Consider the following 25,976-nt stretch of genomic DNA (forward strand, 5'->3'; position numbering starts at 1 on the left):
CTACATGCTCCAAACTCCGATAACAACAATATCAGGCAGGCCGGGGGAGGGGGGGGGGCGCTACGAAAACAGGCCCTTAGTTTTAAACACAATGTTGGCACCCCTTGAAGGCCCTTGCGCTGTTGCAGTGCAAACCAGCTCCCCAGTGCCCTGTGGGCTGGGAGCAAAGACACGTCCCCAGGAGGCCAGGCTTGGTGGGGACAGGCTGCCCAGCACTTCACAGTCCCCCACAGCAGCAGTGCCAGAGCACCAACCCCCCCCACCGCCCCGGCAATGTGCTGCCTGCCCTTGGGAGGCAGCCAGTCAGGGGCCTGCTCAGCCCCTCTCCCGTGGCTGTGGAGCGGGGCAATGAAGCGCTGTGGCAGGGGACTGGCTTGGAACTGGTGGCCCCGAGCGTGGAAAGCGCTGCCCTGCCCTGTGGCCGGACTGGAGCCAGCGCTCCCTGAGGGCCCATTGTCCCACTTACAGACACCAGGAGGCCAATGGGGGGGCCTTTTTTTTTTTTTTTTTTGCAAGTTTTTATTTAGCCACAAAGTTGAGGATTGTTTAGCCAATGTTTCTTTCATACACAAATGTCCTGGGGAGGGGGGGGAAATGGGGAGGGGGGAAATGACCAAGGGGGAGCAATTTCTCCCACGCACCCCAACACCTGTAGACAGCTCTGGCACCAGGGTCCCTTTCTGTGTGGGTCTGACCCCAGATGGAGGTGCAGGGGAGGGGGGGAATCCCCTCCTTCTAAAACCAGTGATTTCCTCCCCAGCACCGAGCCCAGAACAGCTCCCGACGTGAGATAATGGGGTGTTCTGCACAGAGACACCCCCCCGCATGCAGGATAAAAGGTCACCCCCACACACAGGGACCCCATCCCACTTTCTGGACTCAAGGCCCAAATTTGAGTGCACCCCAAAATCTTCCCCCCAACTTGGTAATGAGGAGGTAATGAGGGTTGGAGTGGGCCTGACATTTGCAGTGGGTGGAGGTGTCATTGTTCAGCCTTGAGCCCCTTCTGCTTGGGGTCTAGTTAAGGCACCCCCTGGGCCCCCAGCCCCCACTCCAGACAATAACTCCTGGTAACAAATTCAACACTACAAACACACAGAAATACCCTGCCACGCCCTGGCATGTGTGGGGTTTGGGCCTGCCCTGGGGTGGGGGGGGGGGCAGGGGCTGTGCTCCATAGGTTGTGGGGAGATTCTGGGTGGGTTACACCCCTCTGGATTAGACGTAAATGTGTCCAACAGAATAACACCCCTAGTCCTGGGGACATCAGCCCTGACCCCCTACCCCCGCATTATAATGACACTACAGGGGAGAGGTGCCCAGTATCCAGCTCCCCTGCACCCTAAAATGGGTTTAACAGTGGGGCAGGGTGCCCCGTCCCCCTCCCTGCCCCCCAACAGACAAGCTCACAATGGGGTGTGGCAATGGGGAGTGTCACAGCTGGGGTGGGGGAGGTCGCTCCTGCCCTGGCCCCCATCTCAGAGGTGGGGAGGGTACATCTGGAAGGAGATGCTTCCCTCCTCATGGGCGCTGCAGAAATGAGGGGCAGCAGGGTTTAGTGAGTCACTCAAAACACGGGGCGGCCCTAATATGGGGAGGCCCAACGTCTGATCCTGCGAGTCGTCCAGCGATGGGGCAGAGCCTCAAATCCATGGGGGCGGTGCATCACGCCCATGGGGGTGTTGGAGTTTCAGGGGCCCCCCGTGTTCCCAGCATCTCTTGCGCTCTCCTAGAAACAGCTGGTTGGGGGTAAGCCCAGGAGTCCAGGAGCAGCCACTGAGATAATTGTGAGGTCCCCCACTCAGTCCTCTTAGAAACTCACCAAAGTATAAACCATACTGGGGAGAGAAAGAAAAAGAGACACCCTGAAATGCTGCAGCATAACGGAGCTGCAGGTCAGGAGTGAGGCGCACAGGGTCCCCACCCCAGAGACAGCTGTACCTGAGTATTGGGTAAGGGATCCCTGTATAACCGCCCCATGCCCCACCCCAGAGGAGGCTGCATCTCAGCCCCCGGTAAGGATTCCCCAGAGACCGTGCCGGGGCACTACCTGTACAGGTAGTAGAAGAAGGACAGCAGATAGAAGGCTAGTTTGCACCACGACTCCTTCTGGCAGTAGTTGAGGATGTCGGCATTCATGATGGAGACAGCATCGTACATCACCTCGGACCCATCTGCCGGGCGGTGGAAGTACCTGGGGGGGCAACGAGGCCAGGGCTCAGACAGGGGCTCGTGCAAGGGGCTTCTTGTAGTACTTAGGAAAGACCCCCCCCTCCTAGCCCAGCCACGCCCACGGCTCTGCCGGCCCCCCTGCTAGCCCCGCCATGCCCACGGCTCTGCTGGTCTCCTTCCCCCTCCCCCCGCCCCCAGCCCAGCCCTGGGCACCCCGCCCCGTGTCCTTCAATCCCACCCCTCCACCCCCAGAGGCTGCACTCCCTCCCCCCACAAGCTGTCCTCTCGAGGAGGGCTGGCTCCCAGGGCGCAGAACCCACTCACCTCCAGAGGTGGTAAAAGAGCAGAGGGATGTTGAGGCCCAGGGTGACCCACTCGGCTGCACACAGGAACATGAGGCAGAAGAGCCCATGGATGGAGTATTCAGGGACCACGAGCTGGAAGAGACAGCAAGCCCTGGTCTGTGGGGAAATAGACCCCAGGAGTCCTGGCTCTAGGGTTGTCAACCCTCCAGGAATTTAAGATTAATCTGTACTTAAAGATTATGTCATGTGAGGAAACCTCCAGGAATATGCCCAACCAAAATTGGCAACCCTACCTGGCTCCCAGTGCCAGTGGTGGGTAGATGCCGCCTCAGCACACTTTGCTCCCCACAGGCACCCCCATTAGTATTCCGCGGCTTGGCCGTGGCCGTGTCCTGTCCTGCCAGCAGCCAGGCATAAATAATACGGGGGGGGGCAGTAGTCTCAGACAGGAATGCAGAGCAACACACAACAGGGAAACTGACACAGGCAACACAGCACCTCCCCAGGGGCACCAGCTCCAATCTGGCCCCAGGGCAGGGGAACTGGCTGGCTCAGGGTAGCAGGGAATAGGATATGGGGCCTTTCTTGGGGGAGGGGGCAGCTCTGATCTGGCCCTAAGGCAGGTGGGGACTGGCTGGGGGATGGGTGAGGGTTCAGGAGGGTGTGGGAAGAAGTGTCAGGGGCTGTGGGGAGAAGATGCTGGGAGCCTAGGAGGAGGAGGAGGTGCGAAGGGGGTTGGAAACTCAGAAAGCTGTGGGGAGAGGTGGGGGGGGTGGCTGAGGGAAGGAAGTGCATGAAGCCTAGGAGGGGAAGGGGTGGGAGGGGGCTTGGGGGATCAGGAAGCTATGAGGAGAGATGTTGGGGGCTTTGGGGAGGCAGTGCAGGGAGCCTAGGAGGGGAGGGGGTGTGAGCAGACAAGGCTGTGGGGAGAGCTGTGGGGGGCTGTGGGGAGGAGGTGCAGGGAGCCAAGGGGGTTGGGCGTTCAGGAGGCTGTGGGAGAAGTGGGAGGCTGTGGGGCTGAAGTCCAGGGAGCCTAGGAGGGGAGAGGGTGCGAGGAGGTGCAGGGAGCCTAGGAGGGGCAGGAGATGGGAGAGGGGTTGGGGGTTCAGGAGGCTGTGGGAAGAGGTGTGGGGGGCTGTGGGGTGGAAGTTCAGGGAGCCTACGAAGGGAAAGAGTGATGGAGCTTGGGGGTTCAGGATGCAGTGGGGAGAGGTGAGGAGGCTATAGGGAAGAGGTGCAGATGTTTGGAGAGGTGCAGGAGTTCAGGGGGCTGGAGGGTTCAGGCGCTGTCAGTTGCTCCCAGGTTGGGGGTTCAAGAACTGGTCATGCACTGTTTTGGGGACTGGGAGAGCTAAGACGTAAGGGGCAGGGATGGGCCACATGGACGTGGGGGGACACACAGACAGGTGAGGCAGGGACAGGGACACACGGACGCACCTTTCTCAGGAGGCAGCAAATCCGCTCAATGTTTTTCAATCGCTCTCGCTGCAGGGGTAAAAGAAACAGGGAATTAGACTGAGAGTTGGCACAGGGGAGGGCTGAAAGAAGGGGGTGAGGCAGGAACAGAGAGGGGTGTTCAAGCCTTGTGGGAGGGGCTGGTAGTCAGGACTCCTGGGTTCTATACCTGGCTCTGGGACGGGAGTGGGGTTGGAATGTTAGAAATCAATGGTTATAGCCTATTTAGGAAGGATCAAGTGGGCAAAAAGGCAAGGGGGGTGTCAAATATAGCATTATGTGTGTCAGAGTCACCGACAGCTCGGAAGCAAATGAGCTACAATGCTTATAGATCAATGTCCTAACAGATAAAGCAATAGATTGGTTACTAGATGGTGTCTTCTACATGCCACCAAATCCACTAGAGAACAGGATGCCTGGCTCCTTCCACACCTGTTTTTAATGAGTAGAGGGGGAATGAACAGTGTGATCATGGGGGCTTCAATCTGAGTGACATCTGCTGGAGGCCTCCTGCTGTCAGTGCGAAAGCATCCTTGGAATTTCTATATATTATAGGTTTCAGAGTAACAGCCGTGTTAGTCTGTATTCGCAAAAAGAAAAGGAGTACTTGTGGCACCTTAGCGACTAACCAATTTATTTGAGCATGAGCTTTCGTGAGCTATAGCTCACTTCATAGCTCACGAAAGCTCATGCTCAAATAAATTGGTTAGTCTCTAAGGTGCCACAAGTACTCCTTTTCTTTTTATATATTATAGATTGCAGTTATAAATGACAATTTCCTAGCTCAGAGTGTTGCATCCAACATGAGGGAATTCTATATTAGACCTCATCTGGACAGATAAAGAGGAATTGAGCACAGAACTAAAAATTTGTTGTTGCTTAGATGCAAGCGATCATGACTTGATCACATTTGTTACGTATAAACAGAATAAACCCCAAACTAGCAATATATTAACTTATGTTTAAAAGGTCTCGTTTCACAAGGCTGAAAGCTAAAAGGATCCAAGTCAGCTGGGAGGCAGAATTTAATGAGAAAAATGTGAATGATAATTAGGAATTGTTTAAGAACGTTTTAATAGAAGCCTAAAAAGCCACAATCAAGAAAGAACCCACCTTACTTAGAGATGAAGTGAGGGCAGTTCATTACAATAAATGAACAAGACAGATAGATACAAAAGGGAGAGAAGGGAAGTCAATAGCCATGAAGCATGAATTGGAGGATTGGGCCAAAAGAAATCTGATGAGGTTCAATAAGGATAAGTGCAGGGTTCTGCACTTAGGACGGAAGAACCCAATGCACAGCTACAGACTAGGGACCGAATGGCTAGGCAGCAGTTCTGCGGAAAATGACCTAGGGGTGACAGTGGACGAGAAGCTGGATATGAGCCAGCAGTGTGCCCTTGTTGCCAAGAAGGCCAATGGCATTTTGGGATGTATAAGTAGGGGCATAGCGAGCAGATCGAGGGACGTGATCGTCCCCCTCTATTCGACATTGGTGAGGCCTCATCTGGAGTACTGTGTCCAGTTTTGGGCCCCACACTACAAGAAGGATGTGGATAAATTGGAGAGAGTCCAGCGAAGGGCAACAAAAATGATTAGGGGTCTGGAACACATGAGTTATGAGGAGAGGCTGAGGGAACTGGGATTGTTTAGTCTGCAGAAGAGAAGAATGAGGGGGGATTTGATAGCTGCTTTCAACTACCTCAGAGGTAGTTCCAGAGAGGATGGTTCTAGACTATTCTCAGTGGTGGAAGAGGACAGGACAAGGAGTAATGGTCTCAAGTTGCAGTGGGGGAGGTTTAGGTTGGATATTAGGAAAAACTTTTTCACTAGGAGGGTGGTGAAACACTGGAATGCGTTGCCTAGGGAGGTGGTGGAATCTCCTTCCTTAGAAGTTTTTAAGGTCAGGCTTGACAAAGCCCTGGCTGGGATGATTTAATTGGGTATGGGTCCTGCTTTTGAGCAGGGGGTTGGACTAGATGACCTCCTGAGGTCCCTTCCAACCCTGATATTCTATGATTCTATGATTCTATGAATATAAATCAGAAGCTAGGAATTGTAGAAAATTAATAAGGAAAGCAAAAGGATACAAGGAGTGATGTTTGGCCAGCAGAGTTAAGGACAATGAGAAGGAATTTTTTTCAAGAATGTTAAGAACAAAACAACATTGGTCCATTCCTAAATGGAAATGGCAAAATTGTCAATAATAATGTAGAAATGGCAGAAGTATTCAATAACTATTTGTGGTCTGTATTTGAGAGAAAGCCAGATAGAGTGTTCATATCATATGATGATGATGGCGATGAAACACTTTCTATTCCAATAGTAATTCCGGAGGATGTTAAACAGCATCTACTAAAGTTAAGGTCAGGGCTGGCTCCAGGCACCAGCGAACCAAGCAGGCGGCAGGAGGTCGGGCTCTGGGGCGGCAATCCACCCTCGGCAGCGGCGGGAATTCGGCGGCCGCTCCGTCACAGCACATTTCGCGCTCGGCGGCAATTCGGCGGCGGGGACGCGACTCTTCTTCGGCTGCACCATCACTCCGCCTCCCCGTTCGGCGGCAAGTTTTGGTTTTTTTGCCGCTTGGGACATTTCTTAATCAGCAAGGCCCTATAACTTGCATCCAAATGTATTACAAGAGCTGACCAAGGAGCTCTCTGGACAATTAGGGTTGATTTTTCAATATGTTTTGGAGCACTGGGGAAGTTCTAGAACAGCGGTTCTCAACCAGGGGTCTGGGGCCCCCTGGGGGGGGGGCTGTGAGCAGGTTTCTGGGGGTCCTCCAAGCAGGGCCAGCATTAGACTCACTGGGGCCTAGATTCGCATTAGACTCGCAGGGTAGAAAGCCAAAGTCCCACTGGCTGGGGCTGAAGCCCAGGGCCGTGATCCCTGCCACCTGGGGCTGAAGCCAAAGCCTGAGCAACTTAGCTCTGCAGGGGCCCTGTGGCATGGGGCCCCAGGCAATTGCCCTGCTTGCTACCCCTAACATAGGCCCTGGCTCTTATATGCAGAAAACCAGTTGTTGTGGCACAGGTGGGCTGTGAAGTTTTTATATCATGTTGGGGGGGACGGGGAGGGGAGCTCAGAAAGAAAAAGTTTGAGAACCCCTGTTCTAGAGGACTGGGAGAACACTAATGTTGCACCAGTATTTAAACTGGGCCAAAGGATGGACCTGTGTAATTATAGGCTTGTCAGCCTGACATCAATCCCAGGCAAGACATGGGGCTGCAGATATGATGGGACTCAATTAATAAAGAATTATAGGAGTGTGATATAATTAATGCCAGTCAACGTGGGTTTATGGAAAATAGTTCCTGTCAAACTAATTTGGTATATTCTTTGATGAAATTCCAAGTTTGGTTGATAAAGGTAATAAAGCTGATGTAATATATTGAGACGTCTGTAAGGCATTTGATGTGATGCTGCATGACATTGTGATTCAAAACCTTGAACAATACAAACCCAGCATGACACACATTAAATGGGGTTAAGCTGGTTAAGTGCTAGGTCGCAAAATGTAACTGTACACAGGGAATCATCACTGAATGGGAGTGTTTCTAGTGGGGTCCCGAAGGATCAGCTCTTGGCCCTACACGAGTTAACCTTTTTATCAGTGACCTGGAAGAAAACATCGAATCATCATGAAATGTTTGCAGATGACACAAAGATTGGGAGAGTAATAAATAATGAAGTTAGGTCACGGATACAGAGCGATCTGGCTTCCTGGGTAAGCTGGGCACACGCAAACAATGTGTGTTGTAATATGGGCAAATGTAAACATACACCTCTAGGAACAAAGAACACTGGCCATACTTTCAGGACAGGGAACTCTGACAAGGGCTTGGGGCTCATGGCGGCTAATCAGCTGAACACAAGCTCCCAAGTGCGATGCCGTGGCTAAAAGGGCTAATGCGAGCCTGGGGTGTGTAAACAGGGGAATCCCAACTAGGAGAAGGGAGGTTCTGTTACCTCCGGGTGTGGCGCTGGTGTGGCCACTACTGGAATCCTGCATCCAGCTCTCGTACCACAATGCAAGAGGGATGCTGATAAATTGGAGGGCTCAGAGAAGAGCCACGAGAATGACTAAAGACTTAGAGAACATGCCTCAGAGTCAGAGGCTCCAGGAGCTCGATCTGTTTAGTTTAACAAAGAGAAGATTAAGGGGTGACTTGATCACAGGCTAGAAGTAGCTATGTGGGGAACAGAAATTGGATAATGGAGCTGCAATAGAGCAGCCGAAGGTCTAACAAGAGCCAAGGGCTGGAAGTTGAAGCTGGACAAATTCAGACTAGGGATAAGACACCTACATTTTTAACAGTGCAGGTAATTAAACGTTGGAACAATTTATCCAGGGCTGTGGTGGATTCACCATCGCTGGCAATGTTTAAATCAAAATGGGATATTTTGATAACAGATCTGCTCTATTCTAGTGCAACCAGGAGTTAATTCATGGAAGTCATATGCCCTGTGTTATATAATCATAGCAATGTAGGGCTGGAATGCACCTAACATGGTCATCTAGGCCACCCACCTGAAGGAGGCTGGACCAAATAAACCTGGCTTACCCCTGTCAGGTGTTTGTCTAACCTGTTCTTAAAAACTTCCACTGGTGGGAATTCCACTGCCTCCCCAAGTAACCTGCCCCAGCGCTTTAATTAGACACTGGAACAGGCTATACAGGAGGACAGACTAGATGATCACAATTGTCCCTTCTGGCTTTATAATCTAGTAACCTTGTGGTTAGAGCAGGGTGTGGGGGAGGAGGGGAGCCAGGACTCCTGGGTTCTATTCTCAGCTGTGGGAGGTGAATGAGGGCTTGTGGTTGGGGAGGGGAGGGTGTGTACATGGATACCCACTCTGGGAATTAGTTTTGTGTGTCGGGTTATTGCTGGAGCTGGGATCAGGGGTGGGGTGCAAGTAGCCATGAAGACATTTCCTTGCCCTTATATAGGGCTAGGGTTTGCAGAAAGTCCAAAATGAAGGTGGAGCCCAAATCCCAGGGCCTCTGGGGCCCCACTTCCTTCCCCCCCAAGTTGTAAAGAGGATTCAGGCTCCATCATTCACATCATTGTCTGACACAATGTGTGCCCTTAGTTAGGGCTTGTACAATACGCAAGTCAAGGGGCTTGTAAGATCCTATATAAACAGTGAGACTAAGCCCTACACAAACACAGACAAGACCCCACATAAACCCCAGACATTAAGCCCTGCACAAACACAAATACTAGACCCTACATAGACAGAGCTCAAGAGCAGTGGCTCCACTTGTGCTCCCGTGAGGGGAAAGGGAACATTTACATTTCCAGTTTCTTCAGCATGAACCCCGAAGCTAGTGGGGCCCCAAAACCATGAGACTAGCTTTGAAATCATGTGCCATTGGGCTTGTATTTATTGGCTCAGTGCCTGTGGGGTGCCTCCAGGAGGCAGATCCCAGCTTCTCCCCACAAGGGAGAGAAAGTTTCTGGGGGGGTTTATATATGAAAGCCACGATTCTCAGAAGATCCCAGGACTCTGGGAGCTGGGGATTTAAGGGCATGTCTACACTGCAATAAAACACACATAGCTAGGCAATGCCATCTGACTCAGGTGGGCGAGGCTCGGGCTGAGGGGCTATGAAACTGCTGGGGCTGGAGCCTGGCCTCTGGGACCCCGTGAGGAGGGAGGGAGCCCCATGAGCCTGAGTCAGCTGACAGGGGCCAACCCGGGTGTTTGGTTGTAGCATAGACATGCCCTAAGACACCAAATGCCATGATCAAACCCTGAGACTGGGCGACAGAGACTTCAAATGGCAGCTTTTTCCAACAGAGACTCAGCCTGAGAGGATTCCAGCTCTGGAATCCTGGACACCCTGCTGGTATCCCTGTGCTGGCCCGTAGCCCCTGCTATCCGGCCCTGGGCTCCCCACACAGCTCTGTCAGAGCCCCTCAAACCCGCAGTCCCTGCTATCCAGCCCTGGGCTCCCCACACTGCTACCAACCCTGCAGAGAACAGGAAGCAACTTGAGCTTCATCTGGGGGGACTGAAACCTCAGTGTCTCTTCCCTTTTGCCACCCAGTGAACCCCAAACCCTGGCTGGATCGATAACAGGAAAGGCAAACTTACAAGCAGGACTCACACAGCAAGGTCCCCCCACCTGCTCACCCCCTCTTGAGCACAGCCAGACCCCCAAATTCACTCTGCTGTGACCCCTCCCCCGCACCTGAGCAAGGCCAGCCCCCAGAACCCACCCCCATCAATTTCCCCAGCTCCTTCTTTCCCCTCCTTCTTCACCCCCATCTCATCCCCGCCAGCCCCCAGTGGCCCCCAGATCTCAGTTCCCTTGTGGTAAATCCGGTCACCCAGCAACAGCAACGGGATGAGGGCTGGATTCTGAGCTCAGCTTCCCCCGGTCAATCAGAGCAGCGCTTACTTTGTAATGAAAGAGGTGCCAGGGCTCAAGCGATTTTTTACATTCATACCTGATGCAGCAAGCCCAGAGGTGCTGGGGCTCGGCACTGCCAAGCCCAGAGGTGCTGGGGCTCAGCCCTGGCACAAATTAAGCACTGATCCAGAGTCAGCAAGTGCAATTGGGCTAGGGACAGATTCTGAGCTGAGAGCCTGAGTAAATCCAAAGTCACCATCTGCCTGCGATGGAGTGTGGGCCAGAGTCTGATGTTGGTTACCTGGGATAAATCCAGAGTCACCCCTGACTGCACTGACATCAGGGCCGGATTCTGGTGTCAGCTCCCACAGAGCATATTCAGAGTCACCCCTGACTGCACTTGGGGTCAGAGCCGGATTCTGGTGTCAGCTCCCACAGGTTGTATCCAGAGTTACCCCTGACTGCACTGGGGTCGGGGCCAGATTCTGGTGTCAGCTCCCACAAGGTATATCTGGAGTCACCCCTGGCTGCACTGGGGTTGGGCCTGGATTCTGGTATCAGATATGAAATGAGGTTACTCCAGTACTGAAATGTTAATGAATAGAATTTGGGTGAGAGTGGGGTCTAGGATTGGAGCAGGAGGGCTGGGAGCCAGGACTTCTGGGTTCTATTTCCCTTTCTCATCCCTACTCATTGCATGACCCTGATTCAGTTCCTCCCCCATCTGTGCCTCAGTTTCCCATCAGTCAGGCAGATGCTGTGTGCGAGCAGGGAGGTGGTTGACTCCAGGGCTCTGGGCTGCACAGACAGGGAGCACTCTGCCCTATGAGGAGTTATTCCTTCACCTGGCCCATCTGTCCCCTCCACTGTGCCTAACCTGGGCAGAGTCAATCCCAGCAACCTCGGGGGCCCCAAGCCAGGGACTGCAGCTGGGGCCATCGCTCCCACTCCGTTTCCCTAAATATAAACAGCTCTGTGTGACCTGAATTCCTCTCCCAGCAACTCTGTTACTGCAGCCGACACACAGGCAGCAGACAGGGCTCGCCACCCACCAGGACACCTGGGTTCTATCCCCCACTCCTGGAAGGGAGGGGAGGGTCTAGTGCAGTGGTTCGCAACTTTTGGGGGCTCAGGACCCCTTTGTAAAAGTTTATGGCCTGTCGCGACTCAGTAAATAGTCTGGGGGGGCGGAGGCCTTGGGGGGGGTTTCGGTCAGCTCCTGCCCCCAGGATGAGGTTGGGCACTGCACGGCACTCACCCCACGGCGGCAGCTCCCGTGCTGGCTTGGGTAGTGCCAGGCATCGCAGCCTCTGGCGGTTGCGGCGTGGCTCAGGTTTGGCCCCGCCCACCTGATTGGACCAAATGTGTGTGGGTGGAGTTGTGACCTGGCTCATGGGGTTACAGGGCCGCCACTCACTCAGATTTGGCCTGTCTGGGTGGCTGGGCCAAACCTGAGGGGTGCTGGGACCGCAGAAGTTGCAGTGCGTGGAGCAGGGAGAGCCCAGCCAGCCCCATGGGCTAGGAGCTGCCACGTGACCCTTTGAAACATTCCGCCAACCAATTTTGGGTCCCACCCCCTGGGAAATGCTGGTGTAAGGGGTTTGAGCAGGAGAGAGAGGGAGAGTCAGGACTCCTGGGTTTTATCCCTGGCTCTGGGGTGGGAGTGGGGTTTTTTCCTCAGGTCTGCCACTGACTCACTGTGACCCGTAGCAAGCACCTTCCCCTCTCGAGGCCCCAGGGTGCTATTCTGCCCCCGCAAACCCTGCGGGGCACTGTTCCCTCTGCTCTGTGCGTGTTCACACAGATCCTAAACCCCCCACACACGGTGAAACACCGTGCACACAAAAATTTGCACAGAAGAAATTTTTTGCATACACGGCCTGTGAAAAATTAGAGGGAACAATGCTGGGGGGGGAGGGGCAGTTTTAGTGATTGTCAGCAGCACCTTTAATTACAGCTCCTCGACCCCCACACCTGAGCACAGTCAGCTCCCAGAACCCACCCGCACCTTGACCCCCATCTGAATGGGGGCTGCTGGGATAGCAGGGGGTTGGGACTGAAGAGTATCAGCTGAGCATGGAGGGAACAGGATCCAGGGCTGCTGCAGGTCAGGACTGAGGGGCATCGGCAGAGCTGAGCGCAAGCCCAGAGGTGGGCTAGCGGGGGGTTGGGGGCTGGGATGGAGGGGCACCAGCACTGATGCAGCTGGATCAAACTAGACAAAGAGAGATGAAAAAGCAACAAGCAGTGGGGTTGGACCAGGGGTGTGATGAGGAGAGAAGGAGGGGGTGGGGTACTGGGGTAGAAAAGAGGGGTGAGGGGATGGGAGGGGGTGGGTTGGTGCAGAGCCTTGGAAGCCTGTTGAAATCCCAGCCCCAGAGTAGTGTTGACACCCCCCCCAGCGGACCAGCCCCAGGGGCTGATGGGAACTTTGGGACCTTCCGAAAAAACATTTGAGTGACACAAACTTCAGCGCAACACAGCCAGCGAGAGCAAACCCAGGAGTCCTGCCAGCCCCCCAGCTCTAACTCACTAGACTCCCCTCCCCTCCCTGAGCTTGGATAGAACCCAGGAGTCTGGGAGCCCTGCACCCTTCATGCCACTGTCACTCATTCATGGCAGAGGACGATTGAGTGGACACCACATTTAAGAAATATAGGAATGACATGGGCGACATGGGCGGGGGGGGGGGGGGCATGGCAGTGGGTGAGGGGGAGGGTCAGACACAGACGGACACAGAGACAGACACACCTCTCCCACCACATCTATTGACTTACTGCCCTTGCCGGGTTCCCCTGGTCAATGGGACTCTTGAAGTCTGTGTGCAGCTCGTCAAAGGCGATGATCTGTGGGGGGAGCAGGGTCAGAGACAGCTGCAGAGAGAGACAGATACTCCCGGCCCAGCCCTGGAACACGGCTGAGTCTGGGGTGGGACATGGGGGCAGTGTATCCAGGGATCTCTTACCCAGTGCTGAGATGCAGCTGCCTCTGGGGTGGGGTGCAGGGGTTGTTTATACAGGGATCCATCCCCCCGACCTTCCCATGGGGGCTCCCCCATTCATTGAGGGAAGGGTAGGGAGTTCCCAGGAGGGTCGCCCCGGGGGAAGCAGGCGAGGGGGGGTCACACAAGCCCATGGTGGGGCTGCCTGAGGACATGATCACCTAGGCAGTGTCTGGCCCAACCCACACAATCTTATTTACGTATGCAAATCAGACCCCATCCTGCCAATTTGCACGGGGTGACCCCAACTGAGGGCTGATAAAGCCAGAGAGGAGCATCTGCAGTGCCACCCACTGGGGCACCCAGCCGGACCCCCTCACACACACATACACCTTCTCAGCTCCCCATTCTGTCACCCTTCCTCTCTAGCCCTTCTAGAGAATGGGATATGGGGCTTTCCCTTCTATGGCGCGCTGGCTCCAATCCAGCCCCAGGGCCAGGGGACTGGCTGGTTTGTGGATACAGGAGGTGGGGAGGAACAGACAGACCCTACTGCTAACAGTCACTGCTTGATAAACTCCCCAGAAGTGATCAAGCCGACAGGAATTCACCAGTCTCTGCTGCTTTGCACTTCCATATCAATAATAAAAATATCAAGGATCAGAGCAGGAGTCTGGCTCCCAGCCCCTCCCTGTTCTAACCACTAGCCCCTACTCCCCTGACAGAGCTGGGATGGAACCTGGAGTCCTGGCTTCCAGCCCCCTGAACTCATCTGCCCCCTGAAAGCCTGGATCCATCCTCCCCCAAGCGTTACCAGGGAAGTTAGCTCCCAGCAGGATGTGGAGAGACCCCGCTTCCCTGGGGGGTCCAGTTTCCTCCCCCGACTCCACATGGCTTTTCCTGGGCTCCTGCCAGCACAGCCGGCTCCGGAACAGCCAGCCCCGGAGCCCCAGCCAAATGGGGTGACTCAGCCACTGCCTCCCCATCCTCCGGGGGCTGGGAGAGATCCGGTGTGAGACAGTGGGGGGCTGGAGGAGCCCCCAGCCTGGATCAGAGCCGATACCCCCCGGCCTTCCCAAATGGAGATGTTTCTGTCACTAGCCTGAACTCAGTCCTGTTGCCGTGGTCTCCAGCAGGTGTGTCTGGGGGATTCCCTTCCCCCCTTCCAGAGCCCCTGCTCGTGAGTTTGCCCCCTCCCCCCACATTAAGCATGACCAGGTCCATCACACTCAGGCCCACTTACCAGCACCCAGAGCCTCCTGGCTCCCTGGCATGTGCCCCAGCCCCAGCTACTCCCGTCACCAGTTTCTGGGCTCTCAGAGCAGAGACTCATCAAGGTGATGGGCACAGTTCTGCTCTGCTGGTTCCCCCAGTCCTGACCCTCAGCCCCCTGCTAGCCCAGCCCTGGGCTCCCCTGACCCCCACAGCTCTGATGGTGCCCCCAAGCCAAACCAGAGCCCCCTGCTAAACCAGCCCTGGGCTCTCCCCCACCCCCACAGCTCTGATGGTGCCCCCAAGCCAAACCAGAGCCCCCTGCTAAACCAGCCCTGGGCTCTCCTCCACCCCCACAACTCTGATGGTGCCCCCCAACCCAGCCCAGAGCCCACTGCTAACCCAGCCCTGGGCTCTCCCCCACCCCCACAGCTCTGATGGTGCCCCCCAACCCAGCCCAGAGCCCACTGCTAACCCAGCCCTGGGCTCTCCTCCACCCCCACAGCTCTGATGGTGCCCCCCAACCCAGCCCAGAGCCCACTGCTAACCCAGCCCTGGGCTCTCCCCCACCCCCACAGCTCTGATGGTGCCCCCCAACCCAGCCCAGAGCCCACTGCTAACCCAGCCCTGGGCTCCTCTCCAGCCACAGTCAGATCTGAGCTGCACTTGGTACCTGTCAAAGCAACAATGAGGACTACAGGCGCCTGTCGGGGTTGCTTAGCAACCCTCACACGTGGCTTCTGTGCCTGGCAGGGGAGGGATTCTGCTTCAGCATCCTCCCCCCATAATCGGAGCCCTAGGAACAGCCTGCAAGGCCAGCTGGGGGAGCAGGGAGCCAGGGATGGGGTAATGAGGTGGCTGGCTGGACCATTTAGCTGCTGCTCTCTGTGGCTGGGTGCCTGCCCCACACAGAATGAAGCTGAGACCCCACAAATTCACTGCACATACCAGGCCCTAGACAGGGTCCAACACTCCAGCTTGTGCTGGGACGGACATAATTTTGTGACAGGCACAGTGGGGGAGATTAGGGGTCAGTGTGTGCTGGGGGTGGGGGTGGGAAGGTGGTAAACCCAGGGCTGGAATAGCAGGGGATTGGGATTGAGGGGCACCAGCAGAACAGGAGGGCTGGGGGTGAGGATTGAGGGGCACCGGCAGAGCTGGGGGGCTGAGGGTGGGATTGAGGTGCACTGGCAGAGCTGGGGGGCTGTGGGTCAGGATTGAGGGGCACTGGCAGAGCTGGGGGGCTGCAGGTCTGGATTGAGGTACACTGGCTTTGCACGGCTACAAACTCCATCCCCTCCATTTCCCCCACGCCCAGCACCTGCCCAGAACTGGAGGGAGAGAAACCAGCGTGTGACCCACCCACCATTGGTCGCCTGGGAGCCGGTCACCGGGGCAACAGGATGGTTTCCATCAGGGGGGAGTGCGCGGGAGGAACTTTCCCTGCTGCTCCGAGGGGTCAGGCACCTTGATTCCCAATCGCCTGAGTCCCCCCGATCGCCTGGGTCCCTGATCCCAGTCACCTGGGTTCTGAACCTGGGGAAGGGCAGGATCAGGGGACATCCAGAGCAATTCACTCCTTCTATTGAGAGAGGAGCCCTGGCTGGGGGAGCTCCCCCCCCAAAGGTGCTGGAACTAGGGGTGCGGGGGTGCTACCGCACCCCCTGACTTGAAGTGGCTTCCATTCTATCGAGGGTTTACAATTTGGTTCAATGACTCTCAGCACCCCCACTATACAAATTGTTCCAGCACTCCTGCCCATCCCTCCACACAAGGATCCCCCAGGACTCTGCCTCGAGTCCGGGGAACTATTCAGCCTCTGGGCTCCCCGGTGGCAAGAGGGCTGCTTACTGCTGGGGGGGGGAAATTACAGGGGGGCACTATCTCTGCTAGGAGCTTGGTTGAGGAGACCCAGCAAAGCAATGTGCAGACACATATGGGCTCTCCCATGCAGCCAAGCCCCTGCAGGGGCCAGGCCCTGACAGGGGAGTGGGGGCCCCAGGGCTGGGGCTCAGGACACCTGGGTTCTGTTCCTGGCTCCCCTGCAGATTCCCTGCATACCACTGTGCAAGCTGTTTGACCCCCTTGCCTCAGTTTACCCTCCACTGCTGGGTGGGGAGGGGAATCTATGGTTCCCAAGGGCTCAAGTGGGGGCAGCGAGGGAATGGGGCAGGGCCCCCCTCAGCACTCAAAGTATTATGGGATGTGCTGCATGTTCAGGGAGGAAAGGTCACTTATCTGTGGGGTGCTGGAGTTCAATGCAAACCCCTGACCCCCAGCAGAGAAAGGAAGGAGGGCACCACAGTGAGCTCCCCCTCAGCACACCTCTGGGGGATACTGGGCTGGATGGGCCATTGTGTGGCCCTGGGGCAGAGCACAGAAGGGTGTTAATGGCCGGGGGGGGAGGGGCCGGGCAGTAACCAGTGCTTAATTTGTAATGAAAGAGGTGCTGGGGCTCAAGCAATTCCTTTCCATCCGTAACTGATGCAGCAAGCCCAGGGCGCCGGGCTCAGCCCTGGCACAAATTAAGCACTGGCAGTGACACAACTTCACTGTCAGGACCCCTGGGGGGTTAGATGCAGGGGCCAGCAAGGCACAGAGCAGCCCGTATCTCCATCCCCACAGCCGCCTGGGACAGCTGCTCCCAGGGCTCAACCCCGGCCACATCCCGCCCTAAAGCCTCCACCGCTGTGCTGCAGGGTGGGCCTCAATAGGGGGCGCTGTGCTGCAGGGAGCAGAGCAGGGGGCTCAAGAGGGGGCACTCCCTCCTCCAGTCATTACTGACCCCACTGTGGTGCTGTGACGCGAGGAGCGGGGCAGCACAGGGGGCGCTGCAGGGAGCGGGGGGGGGCTCCGCAGGGGGCGCTGTAGTGCAGGGAGTGGGGGGGCTCCACAGGGGGCGCTGTAGTGCAGGGAGCGGGGGGGGGCTCCGCAGGGGGCGCTGTAGTGCAGGGAGCGGGGGGGGGCTCCGCAGGGGGCGCTGTAGTGCAGGGAGCGGGGGGGGGCTCCGCAGGGGGCGATGTACTGCAGGGCGCAGAGTGAGGGGCTCCGCAGGGGGCGCTGTAGTGCAGGGAGCGGGGGGGGGGCTCCGCAGGGGCGCTGTAGTGCAGGGAGCGGGGGGGGGGCTCCGCAGGGGGCGATGTACTGCAGGGCGCAGAGTGAGGGGCTCCGCAGGGGGCGCTGTAGTGCAGGGAGCGGGGGGGGGCTCCGCAGGGGCGCTGTAGTGCAGGGAGCGGGGGGGGGGCTCCGCAGGGGGCGATGTACTGCAGGGCGCAGAGTGAGGGGCTCCGCAGGGGGCGCTGTAGTGCAGGGAGCGGGGGGGGGCTCCGCAGGGGCGCTGTAGTGCAGGGAGCGGGGGGGGGGCTCCGCAGGGGGCGATGTACTGCAGGGCGCAGAGTGAGGGGCTCCGCAGGGGGCGCTGTAGTGCAGGGAGGGGGGGGGCTCCGCAGGGGGCGCTGTAGTGCAGGGAGCGGGGGGGGGGCTCCGCAGGGGGCGCTGTAGTGCAGGGCGCAGAGTGAGGGGCTCCGCAGGGGGCGCTGTAGTGCAGGGAGCGGGGGGGGGCTCCGCAGGGGGCGCTGTAGTGCAGGGAGCGGGGCAGGACAAAATCCTTACAAGTCAGGGGCTCTGTTCACACTCTGTTTGGTACATTCCCTTTTGCTTCTGACTGGAGCTGAAATTTTTCCTCGGACTGTTTCTTGATAAAAATGCCATTTCTGGCCAAACCCGACTGGCCTGTTTGCACGTTTTTGGAATGAAAAGGTTTGGCAGTGGGTTTTGAAAAGACTTTTCAGAACGAAATTCGTCGTTTTTATATAGAAAACCATTAAAAGTTGGAAAAGGTTGAAATGGGAACCAGACGCTTCCATTAACCCCAAATGCCTGGGGGAGGTGGGGGGGGTCGTTTCCTTTTGTGGGAAATTTCCAAATATTTTGCTTCTGTTCCAGGAAAAAATGTGGAATTTGTGGAATTTGCCATGAAATGGGAAATGCAGCTCACACCCAGCCCTACTCCTGTGTCCTCCTAGGGCACTCTTCAGACAGACAGGATTCTGCTTCACTTTCTGTCCTAAACTGTTGTGTGACACTGTCCTATTATCACACACACACACACACACACACCCTGCCCCCCTGAGGTGGCTGCAGTTGAGTGCCAGGCAAGGGATCCCTGTATAAACAGCCCCTGTGCCCCACCCCAGAGGTGGCTGCATCTCAGCACCAGGGGAGGAAATAGCTGACAGCCTGCAGCTCCCAGACCCACCTGGATCGTTGCTGCCAGGGACAGATCCCTCTGGCCAGGGGTCAGGAGTGGTCCCTGTTTCAAATGCATCCTATGCCCCAAACACCGCTGGGGCCCCTCACTCCTGTAGCCCCCTGCTATCCCAGCCCTGGGCTTCCCCCACCCCACAGCCCTGCTGGTGCCCCGCACTCCCAACACCCACAACCATATTTTCATCCCTGACTATTGCAAAGATCATTGCTCCAGACAGCTGTGGTTGGAGCCCTCCCATGACAGGGGCAAGTGCCAAAGCAGTTGGGCACTCTGGGGGTGGGGGGTGGGCAAGGAGGGGGATGACACAGCTGTGCTGTGATGCCCATGGGGAGGGGGCAGGGATGAAGAGGCAGTAATCTGGGATACAGGAGAGACAGGCCCAGGCTGTCTATGCAGTGGAAAGCCAAGCCAGACCCGTGTCCGTGTGGGGGAGCCCAGGCTGGGATAGCAGGGGGCTGCAGATGGGGATTGAGGGGCACCGAGGCAAGGGTAGGAGGGGGGGCTGCAAGGCAGGGCTGAGGGGCACTGGTGGAGCTGGGGGTGCAGGGCTAGGAAGGGGAGCGATGGGGAGACCTCCCGCCCAGAACCAGAGGAGTTAAACCCACCACCCTGTTATTGATACCCAGAGCCCATCTTGTAAACAGATGTAGTTCCCATGGCAACCAGCGCCGGGTTCCCTAGCTACGGCTGAGAGAGAAGGGGGGCTACATCGCGGGGAGCCCGGGATATGCAGCAGCCGTGGAACAAACGGGGGGGGCGATCCAGCGGAGGGCAATTTGGGGGATCCACGGGGGATCTGGCTGGGGGCAGGAGGGATCCTGCACGGGAGGGGGTTGGGACTCGGAGAGAGGGATCGGGCTGCGGAGGGGAGGGTGTTTGGGGAAGATCCGACCGGGAGGGGGATGGGAGGCAGTTGAGGAGACCCGGGGGAGCTGGGATACAGTGGGGAGCCACGACGGGGGGGGGGAGGGGCTAGGGGTTCTGGGGGGCAGCGCAGGCAGCCCGCCCCAACCCTGGGTTTCTTAGCTACGTCGGCTCCATATCACCACCAGCACCAGCATCGCGCGCGCACACAAACACACACACACACACGCGCACACACTGACGGGAGCCCCGGTCCGGCCCAACGCCTCCCAGCAGCCCGGTCTGGGGAGCAACCCCCAAACTGGTACCGGGCAGCCAGGGCGCAGGCCCAAGGGGCTGGTGAGAAGGGGAGCCGGGCGATGGGAACTGGGGCTGGTGCGGTGTCGGGGTGATGGGGGCAGGGGGCGACGGGGGGCAGAGGGGAACTCTCTGTCTCTCTTTCATTGCACAATTATTCACGGTTCTTGCTAGTCTTGAAAGCGGAGACTCAGGCAAAGCCTGTCAGCCAGGGACCGAGAGACGCGGGGGCGGGGGGAGCAAGTAGCTAGACAAGCCCGAACCCCAGAAACGGGGCAGCATGAACGGGGTGGATCCCCCCCGCCCCCGGCCCGATCTCCGGGGGGCCTGGCTGGCGGAGGAGGCGGCCTGACAGGGACACGGGCAGCCTCCCAGCACGCCCATCCCGCAGCCCGGATCCCCCCATCCCGACCCCCCCCCAGCACCGAACCCCCATCCCGATCCCCACCCTCCACCCGCACTCACATGCCAGATGACGAAGAAGATGAGTGAGGCGCACAGCACCAGGGTGAGCATGTAGCAGAAGGCGGCGAAGGTGAACGCCATGGTGCCAGGACGCCTGGGTCCCTCCGAGCCCGTCCGGCGTGGGGTCTCAGCCCGTGCGGCCGCCCATGAGCTCGGGGCGCCGCCGTGGGGAATCGGGCGGACCCGCCCGCCTAGGAGCGCTGCGGAGCCCGGGGCCCCATGGCTCGGGGATCCGCCTCAGTTCCGCTCAGCTCCCTGCTCCGGTTCTCGACCGGCTCCACCGCGACTGCCAGCCCCGGCCCCGCTCGCAACCAGCCGGGAGGAGGAGCCGGGGCGCAAGCGCAACCGCGTGTGAGTGTGGCAGAGAGAGGGGTGTGAGTGTGAGACAGGGAGGGGGGAGTGGGAGTGGGAGTGGGTGGGGTGAGTGTGAGGGGCTATGAGCGTGAGACAGGGAGGGCGTGAACCAGAGACAATGGATGGTGTGCATGGGTGAGACACGGAGGTGTAGTGTGTGTGAGACAGGGAGAGGTGAGTGTGTGAGAGACAGACGGGGGGGGTGAGACAGGGAGGGGGTGAGACAAGGAGGGGGTGAGTGTGTGAGACTCGGAGGGGGTGAATGACAGGGAGGGGGTGAGTGTGTGAGACAGGGATGGATGTGAGTATGAGTGAGATGGGGGTGGGAGACAGAGGGGGTGAGACAGGGAGATTGGTGAGGGTGTAAGACAGGGATAGGTGTGAGTATGGGGGGTAAGAGTGTGAGACAGGAAGGGTATAAAACAGGCAATGGATAGTGTGTATGGGTGAGACGGAGGTGTAGTCTGTGTGAGACAGGGAGGGGTCTCTGAGTGTGACAAAGGGTTTGAGGCAGAGACAATGACAATGGTGTGTGAAACACAGAGTGAGGTGAGCTGTAGCTCACGAAAGCTCATGCTCAAATAAATTGGTTAGTCTCTAAGGTGCCACAAGTACTCCTTTTCTTTTTGCGAATACAGACTAACACGGCTGTTACTCTGAAACAGAGTGAGGTGTGTGTGAGATAAAGAGGGGCTAGGGGAATGGGAGTGTGTGTGAGACAAGAAGAGATGGAAGGGGGGGTGCCAGAATGAGAGACAAAGGGGCTGTGTGAGAGAGACAATGGTGAATGTTGTGGGAGGGGTGGGGAGGGTGAGGGAGACAAGGAGGGTGTGAGTGTGCAAAAGACAGAGAGGGGGCGTGTGTGTGAGACAAAGGGTGGGTGAGGGGGGTAGGGGTGTGTGTGAGACAGAGACAAAGAAGGTGTGTGAGATGGGTGGGGGGGGTTAAGTCTGAGTTAGAGAGAGGATGGGAAAGAAGTGTGTGTATGAGTGAGTGTGTGAGAGGGTGTATGTGAGAGAAAGGGCGGGGGTGTGAGACAGACAATGGGATATGAGCAGAGACAGAGACAAAAGGTGGGGTGAGACGGGGTGGGTGGGTGTTTGGGAGAGGCTGGGGAGAGGACTGTGTGGATGAGAGAATGTGATCCAAAGGGTTTATGTGAGTGATAAAGACAGGGATAGGGGGAAGTGTGTGACAGACAGAGAAGGGATGAAAGAGAGATGAGGGAGACTGGGAGGGGTGAGTGTGAGAAGGAAGGGCGGGTGTGTGTGTGAATGTGACAGAAAAGGAAGTGTGCATGGGAGAGACAGTGGTGTGGCTGTGTGCACAAAGGGACTGGCTTTAGAAAACCATAACCAGGGGGCAGGACATGTAATTGCCTGGCTCCATATATGTTTGCACACACAAACATCCATGTGGCCTCCTGCCTCTCTACAGGGGCAGGTGGGTAATGAGGGGGAATCTTCGCTACAGGGTCTGTGTCAGATGGGGTGTGTGTGTCTGTGCTGGGTTGTGGGGTGGAGCCTGTGCCACCTGCAGGGGGATTCAGTGCGGGGGTTCTCCCTGGTCAATGCTGTCAGGGTTTGGTCCATCCTCCTCCATCACGCACCAGTAGGATCCTCTCTCCATTATTTCATTAATTGCTTTGGGTTCCCAGGAGGGGCAGGAATGGGGGGAGGGAATCCCTGAGGTGGGGCATGGGGAATTGAGAGGGGATACCAGCTGGATCTTGAGGGGATGGCAATACTGGGGTGGGAAGACTGGGGGAACTGCAAGGAGAGAGAGTGGAGGATACTGGGATTGACATGTGTGGGGGCTGCTTTGTGGAGGGAGCTGAGTATGGTAGGTTGTGTAGCTGTTCACACCACAACTACACTACAGAAACATCAGCCCCACCTGCCCACCCCCTCACTATGATCTGTATACACACTCTACAGACGCTGTACACACGAACGCACACTCTGCAAACACATGCACACACAGTGGTAAGCCAGGCACAGCAAACAATATGCTGTTTAAGATGGCCAAATGAAAAGTTATACATCTAGGCACCCAGAATGTAGGCCATGCTGACAGGATGGGGGCCTCCATCCTGGGGGCAGTGACTCTGAAGAAGACTTGGGGGTCATGGAAGATAATCAGCAGAACATGAGCTCCCAGTGCAATGCTGTGGCCAAAAGGACTCATGAGATCCTAGGATGGATGAACAGGGAAATCTCGAGTAGGAGAAGGAAGGTTCTATTACCCCCGTATGTGGCACTATTGTGAACATTACTGGAATCCTGTGTCCAGTTCTGGTGCCCACAATTCAAGAAGGAGGTTGATAAATTGGATAAGAGTGTTCATGGGTTCAGAGAAAAGCCAAGAGAATGATTAAAGGATTGGAAAATTTATAGCAAGAGATTCAAGGAGCTCAGTCTATTAAGCTTAATGAAGAAAGGTTAAGGGGTTGACTTGATCCCAGTCTGTAAGTACCTACAGGGAGAACAGAAATTTGATAACAGGCTCTTTGATCTCATAGACAAAGGTCTAACAATAGCCAAGGGCTGGAAGTTGAAGCTGGACAAATTCAGACTAGAAATAAGGCCCAAATGTTTACCAGTGAGGGGAAGTAACCACTGGAACAATTTACCAGGGTCGTGGTGGATTCTCCATCACTGGTAATTTTTAAATCAAGATCTGATGTTTTTCCTAAAAGATCTGCAGTAGTTCAGCCAGGAATTAATTCAGGGCACCTTTGGTCTGTTATATAGGAGGTCAGGGTAGATGACGACAGGGGCCCTTCTGGCCATAGAAACTAAGAATGTGGACAGGCACACACACCCTACAACTTCCCTCCATACTCAAATGCACTCAAGCACCTGTCTACACATAACACCTGCAATGTCACACCGCAGATACTCCTATTGTCTCTAAACACACAACCCCCTTTGAAGCACACACACTCTGCACAACCACCCCTATACATACACATGGTGCAGTGACACATAGCCAGACAAATGGATAGCAGCGCTACTGTGCTTGAAAACACACAAACACCTCAATGAACCATACACAAGCACCCTTACCCTAATCTTCACAAATACACCCCCTCTGCCACAACAATTTACATACATGTACCCTGTACACACACTCACGCCCCAGCCATGTCCACCAACACACATACCCCTCCGCATTTGTGTTGCACGGCACTAGGCCAGGCCATTCTCAGCTGCCTGGTCTCATCGCTCCCAATCTTCTGGAGCCCTGATGAGCACCAGCAGAGCTGCGGAGTCGGGTGCCCAGGGCTGGGACGTCAGGGAGCTCTAGTCAGGACTCAGAGCTCTGGTTGAGCTGTGGGTTGGGGTTGAGGGACACTGGCAGAGATGGGAAGGGGCCCAAAGCAGAGCTATCTGGGCTGCAAGAAGGGATTGAGGGCCACAGGCACCATATCACAGACATTAGGCCCCTCGAAGAGATCAGAAATTTCCCTCATATGAAGGTGGGGAACTCGTTTGCAGATTTCTGAGCATGTTTTTGGGTTAATTAAATATTCATAATCTGGTGTAATTACATGATGATTCATATGAGCAATAATTTTAATAAGAATGAAATGTATTATTCAAGTTTTGTTTTACTTTACACCTGACGCCTTCCCTTCCACAACACAGTACAGAACCAGTCTGTGACTGAGCGCGGGAACAACGCACCAGCCCCACCTGCCCTGTCTGACAGGGGAATGGGAGCTTGGAGAAGGCTGGGTCTCCTTGCTGTGACCCACAGCTGCCTGCTAGCCCAGCCCTGGGCTCCAACCAACCCCCCCAGCTCTGCTGGTGCCCCTCAGTCCATGGGTCAGCACCGCCACGTTGTGCAACGGACACTTGACAAAATTACCAGACTTAGTGATGGACATTGACAGGGGGCAGGAGGGGGCTCTGGGCTGAGGCAGGAGGTTGGGGTGTGGAGTGTGGGAGGGGGTACAGGCTCTGTGCTAGGGGTACAGGTTCCAGGGTGGGGCCAGAAATGAGGGGTTCAGGATGCAGGAGGGGGCGCCAGGCTGAAGCAGGGGGTTGGGGTGTGTGAGGACTCCAGCTGGGGGTGCAAGCTCTGGGATGGGGATGGGGATGAGGAGTTTGGGGTGCAGGAGGGTGCTCCAGGCTGGGATCAAGGGGTTCAGAGGACGGGAGGGGGATCAGGGATGGGGCAGGAGGTTGGAGTTTGGGAGAGGGGGAGGGGTGCAGGCTCCATGCAGTGCTTACCTCAAGCAGCTCCTGGAAGCAGCGGCATGTCCCCCCTCCGGCTCCTACATGGAGGTGCGGCCAGGTGGCTCTGAGCACTGCCCCGTCTGCAGGTGTTGCCCCTGCAGCTCCCATTGGCCAGGGTACCTGGCCAATGGGCTGGGGGCCACGGAGTCAGCGCTCTGGGTCAGGGGATGGAGGCAGCATGCAGAGCCGCCTGGCTGCGCCTTCACCAGCAACAGCAGAGATGGGGAGCCACCCGAGGTGAGTGCCCCCATGGACCTCAACATTTTTACCATGGACACTTGTGTCCATGTGAGGACACGTTGCCAACCCCTGCCTCAATCTCAACACCCAGCTGCCTGCTATCCTGGCCCTGGCCTCACTGGTGCCCTCAAGCTTGATGCCCAGCCCTCTGCTATCCCACCCCTGAGCTCCCCCTCCACACACACGCAGCTCCGCTGGTGCCCCTCAATCTCACCCCGCACCTCCAGCTCCCTGCTATCCCAGCCCCAGGCTCCTTCCCTCTGCTCCCACAGATGCCCCTTAAATGTTTGCAGGGTTCCAAGCAAGGGCCCTAGAACAATTTTTATAACAGGGATGCTGAAAGCCAAAGAACATAACTGCAAATCTGTGTGTGACAGAAGCTACTTCAAGCCAAGGGGTGTTGCCACCCCTTGCACCCCTACTTCCAGTGCCTCAGTTCCACATGGGGAGATAGGGCAGGTAGCTAGGCCAGGCATTTATACATTTCTAGCCTTCCTGCATCACACTACAGGCTTTAATGACATTATCACAGACAGTTTTTCCACAACACCCCTGCCTCATTCAGTGCACAAGCTGGACCTTCTCTGGACCCTGCTGGGTGGCTGGTGAGCAAGGAAAAAGGCAGGGGGCTGCAGGGAGAGAAAGGAGGGTCTCGTGATTAAGGGAGCTTGAGAACTGGAATCTATCCCTGCCTCTGTGGCACCTGGCAAGTCACTTAAAGCAAAATGCTCACCAGTGGTCACTAATTGTGTGTTCATCACGCTTGGTGCCGAACTTGAGTCCCTGGGGTCTGTTT

The 25,976-nt window shown here is 56.5% G+C and overlaps 1 protein-coding gene across 1 annotated transcript; it reads right to left on the reverse strand.

Annotated features, from left to right (window-relative positions):
- Positions 1–1,810: 1,810 nt before the first annotated feature.
- CNIH2 (cornichon family AMPA receptor auxiliary protein 2) lies at positions 1,811–20,423 on the reverse strand. The gene is made up of 6 exons (XM_077822410.1): positions 20,343–20,423; positions 13,071–13,139; positions 3,915–3,962; positions 2,497–2,609; positions 2,051–2,194; positions 1,811–1,838 (listed from the first exon to the last, which is right to left on the reverse strand). The coding sequence occupies exons 1-6, from the start codon at positions 20,421–20,423 to the stop codon at positions 1,811–1,813; spliced, it is 483 nt and encodes a 160-aa protein (XP_077678536.1).
- Positions 20,424–25,976: the final 5,553 nt, after the last annotated feature.

This window comes from Eretmochelys imbricata, chromosome 7, assembly GCF_965152235.1.
Source record: "Eretmochelys imbricata isolate rEreImb1 chromosome 7, rEreImb1.hap1, whole genome shotgun sequence".
Taxonomy (NCBI): Eukaryota; Metazoa; Chordata; order Testudines; family Cheloniidae; genus Eretmochelys; species Eretmochelys imbricata.

Excerpts from the sequence above, each read along its gene's own strand:
- CNIH2 (XM_077822410.1), bottom strand. The coding sequence starts at position 20,423 with ATGGCGTTCACCTTCGCCGCCTTCTGCTACATGCTCACCCTGGTGCTG. Across the intron at positions 2,195-2,496 it reads CTCTTTTACCACCTCTGGAG|GTACTTCCACCGCCCGGCAG; the intron begins GTGAGTGGGTTC and ends TTGCCCCCCCAG. Across the intron at positions 1,839-2,050 it reads TTCTTCTACTACCTGTACAG|TATGGTTTATACTTTGGTGA; the intron begins GTAGTGCCCCGG and ends TTCTCTCCCCAG.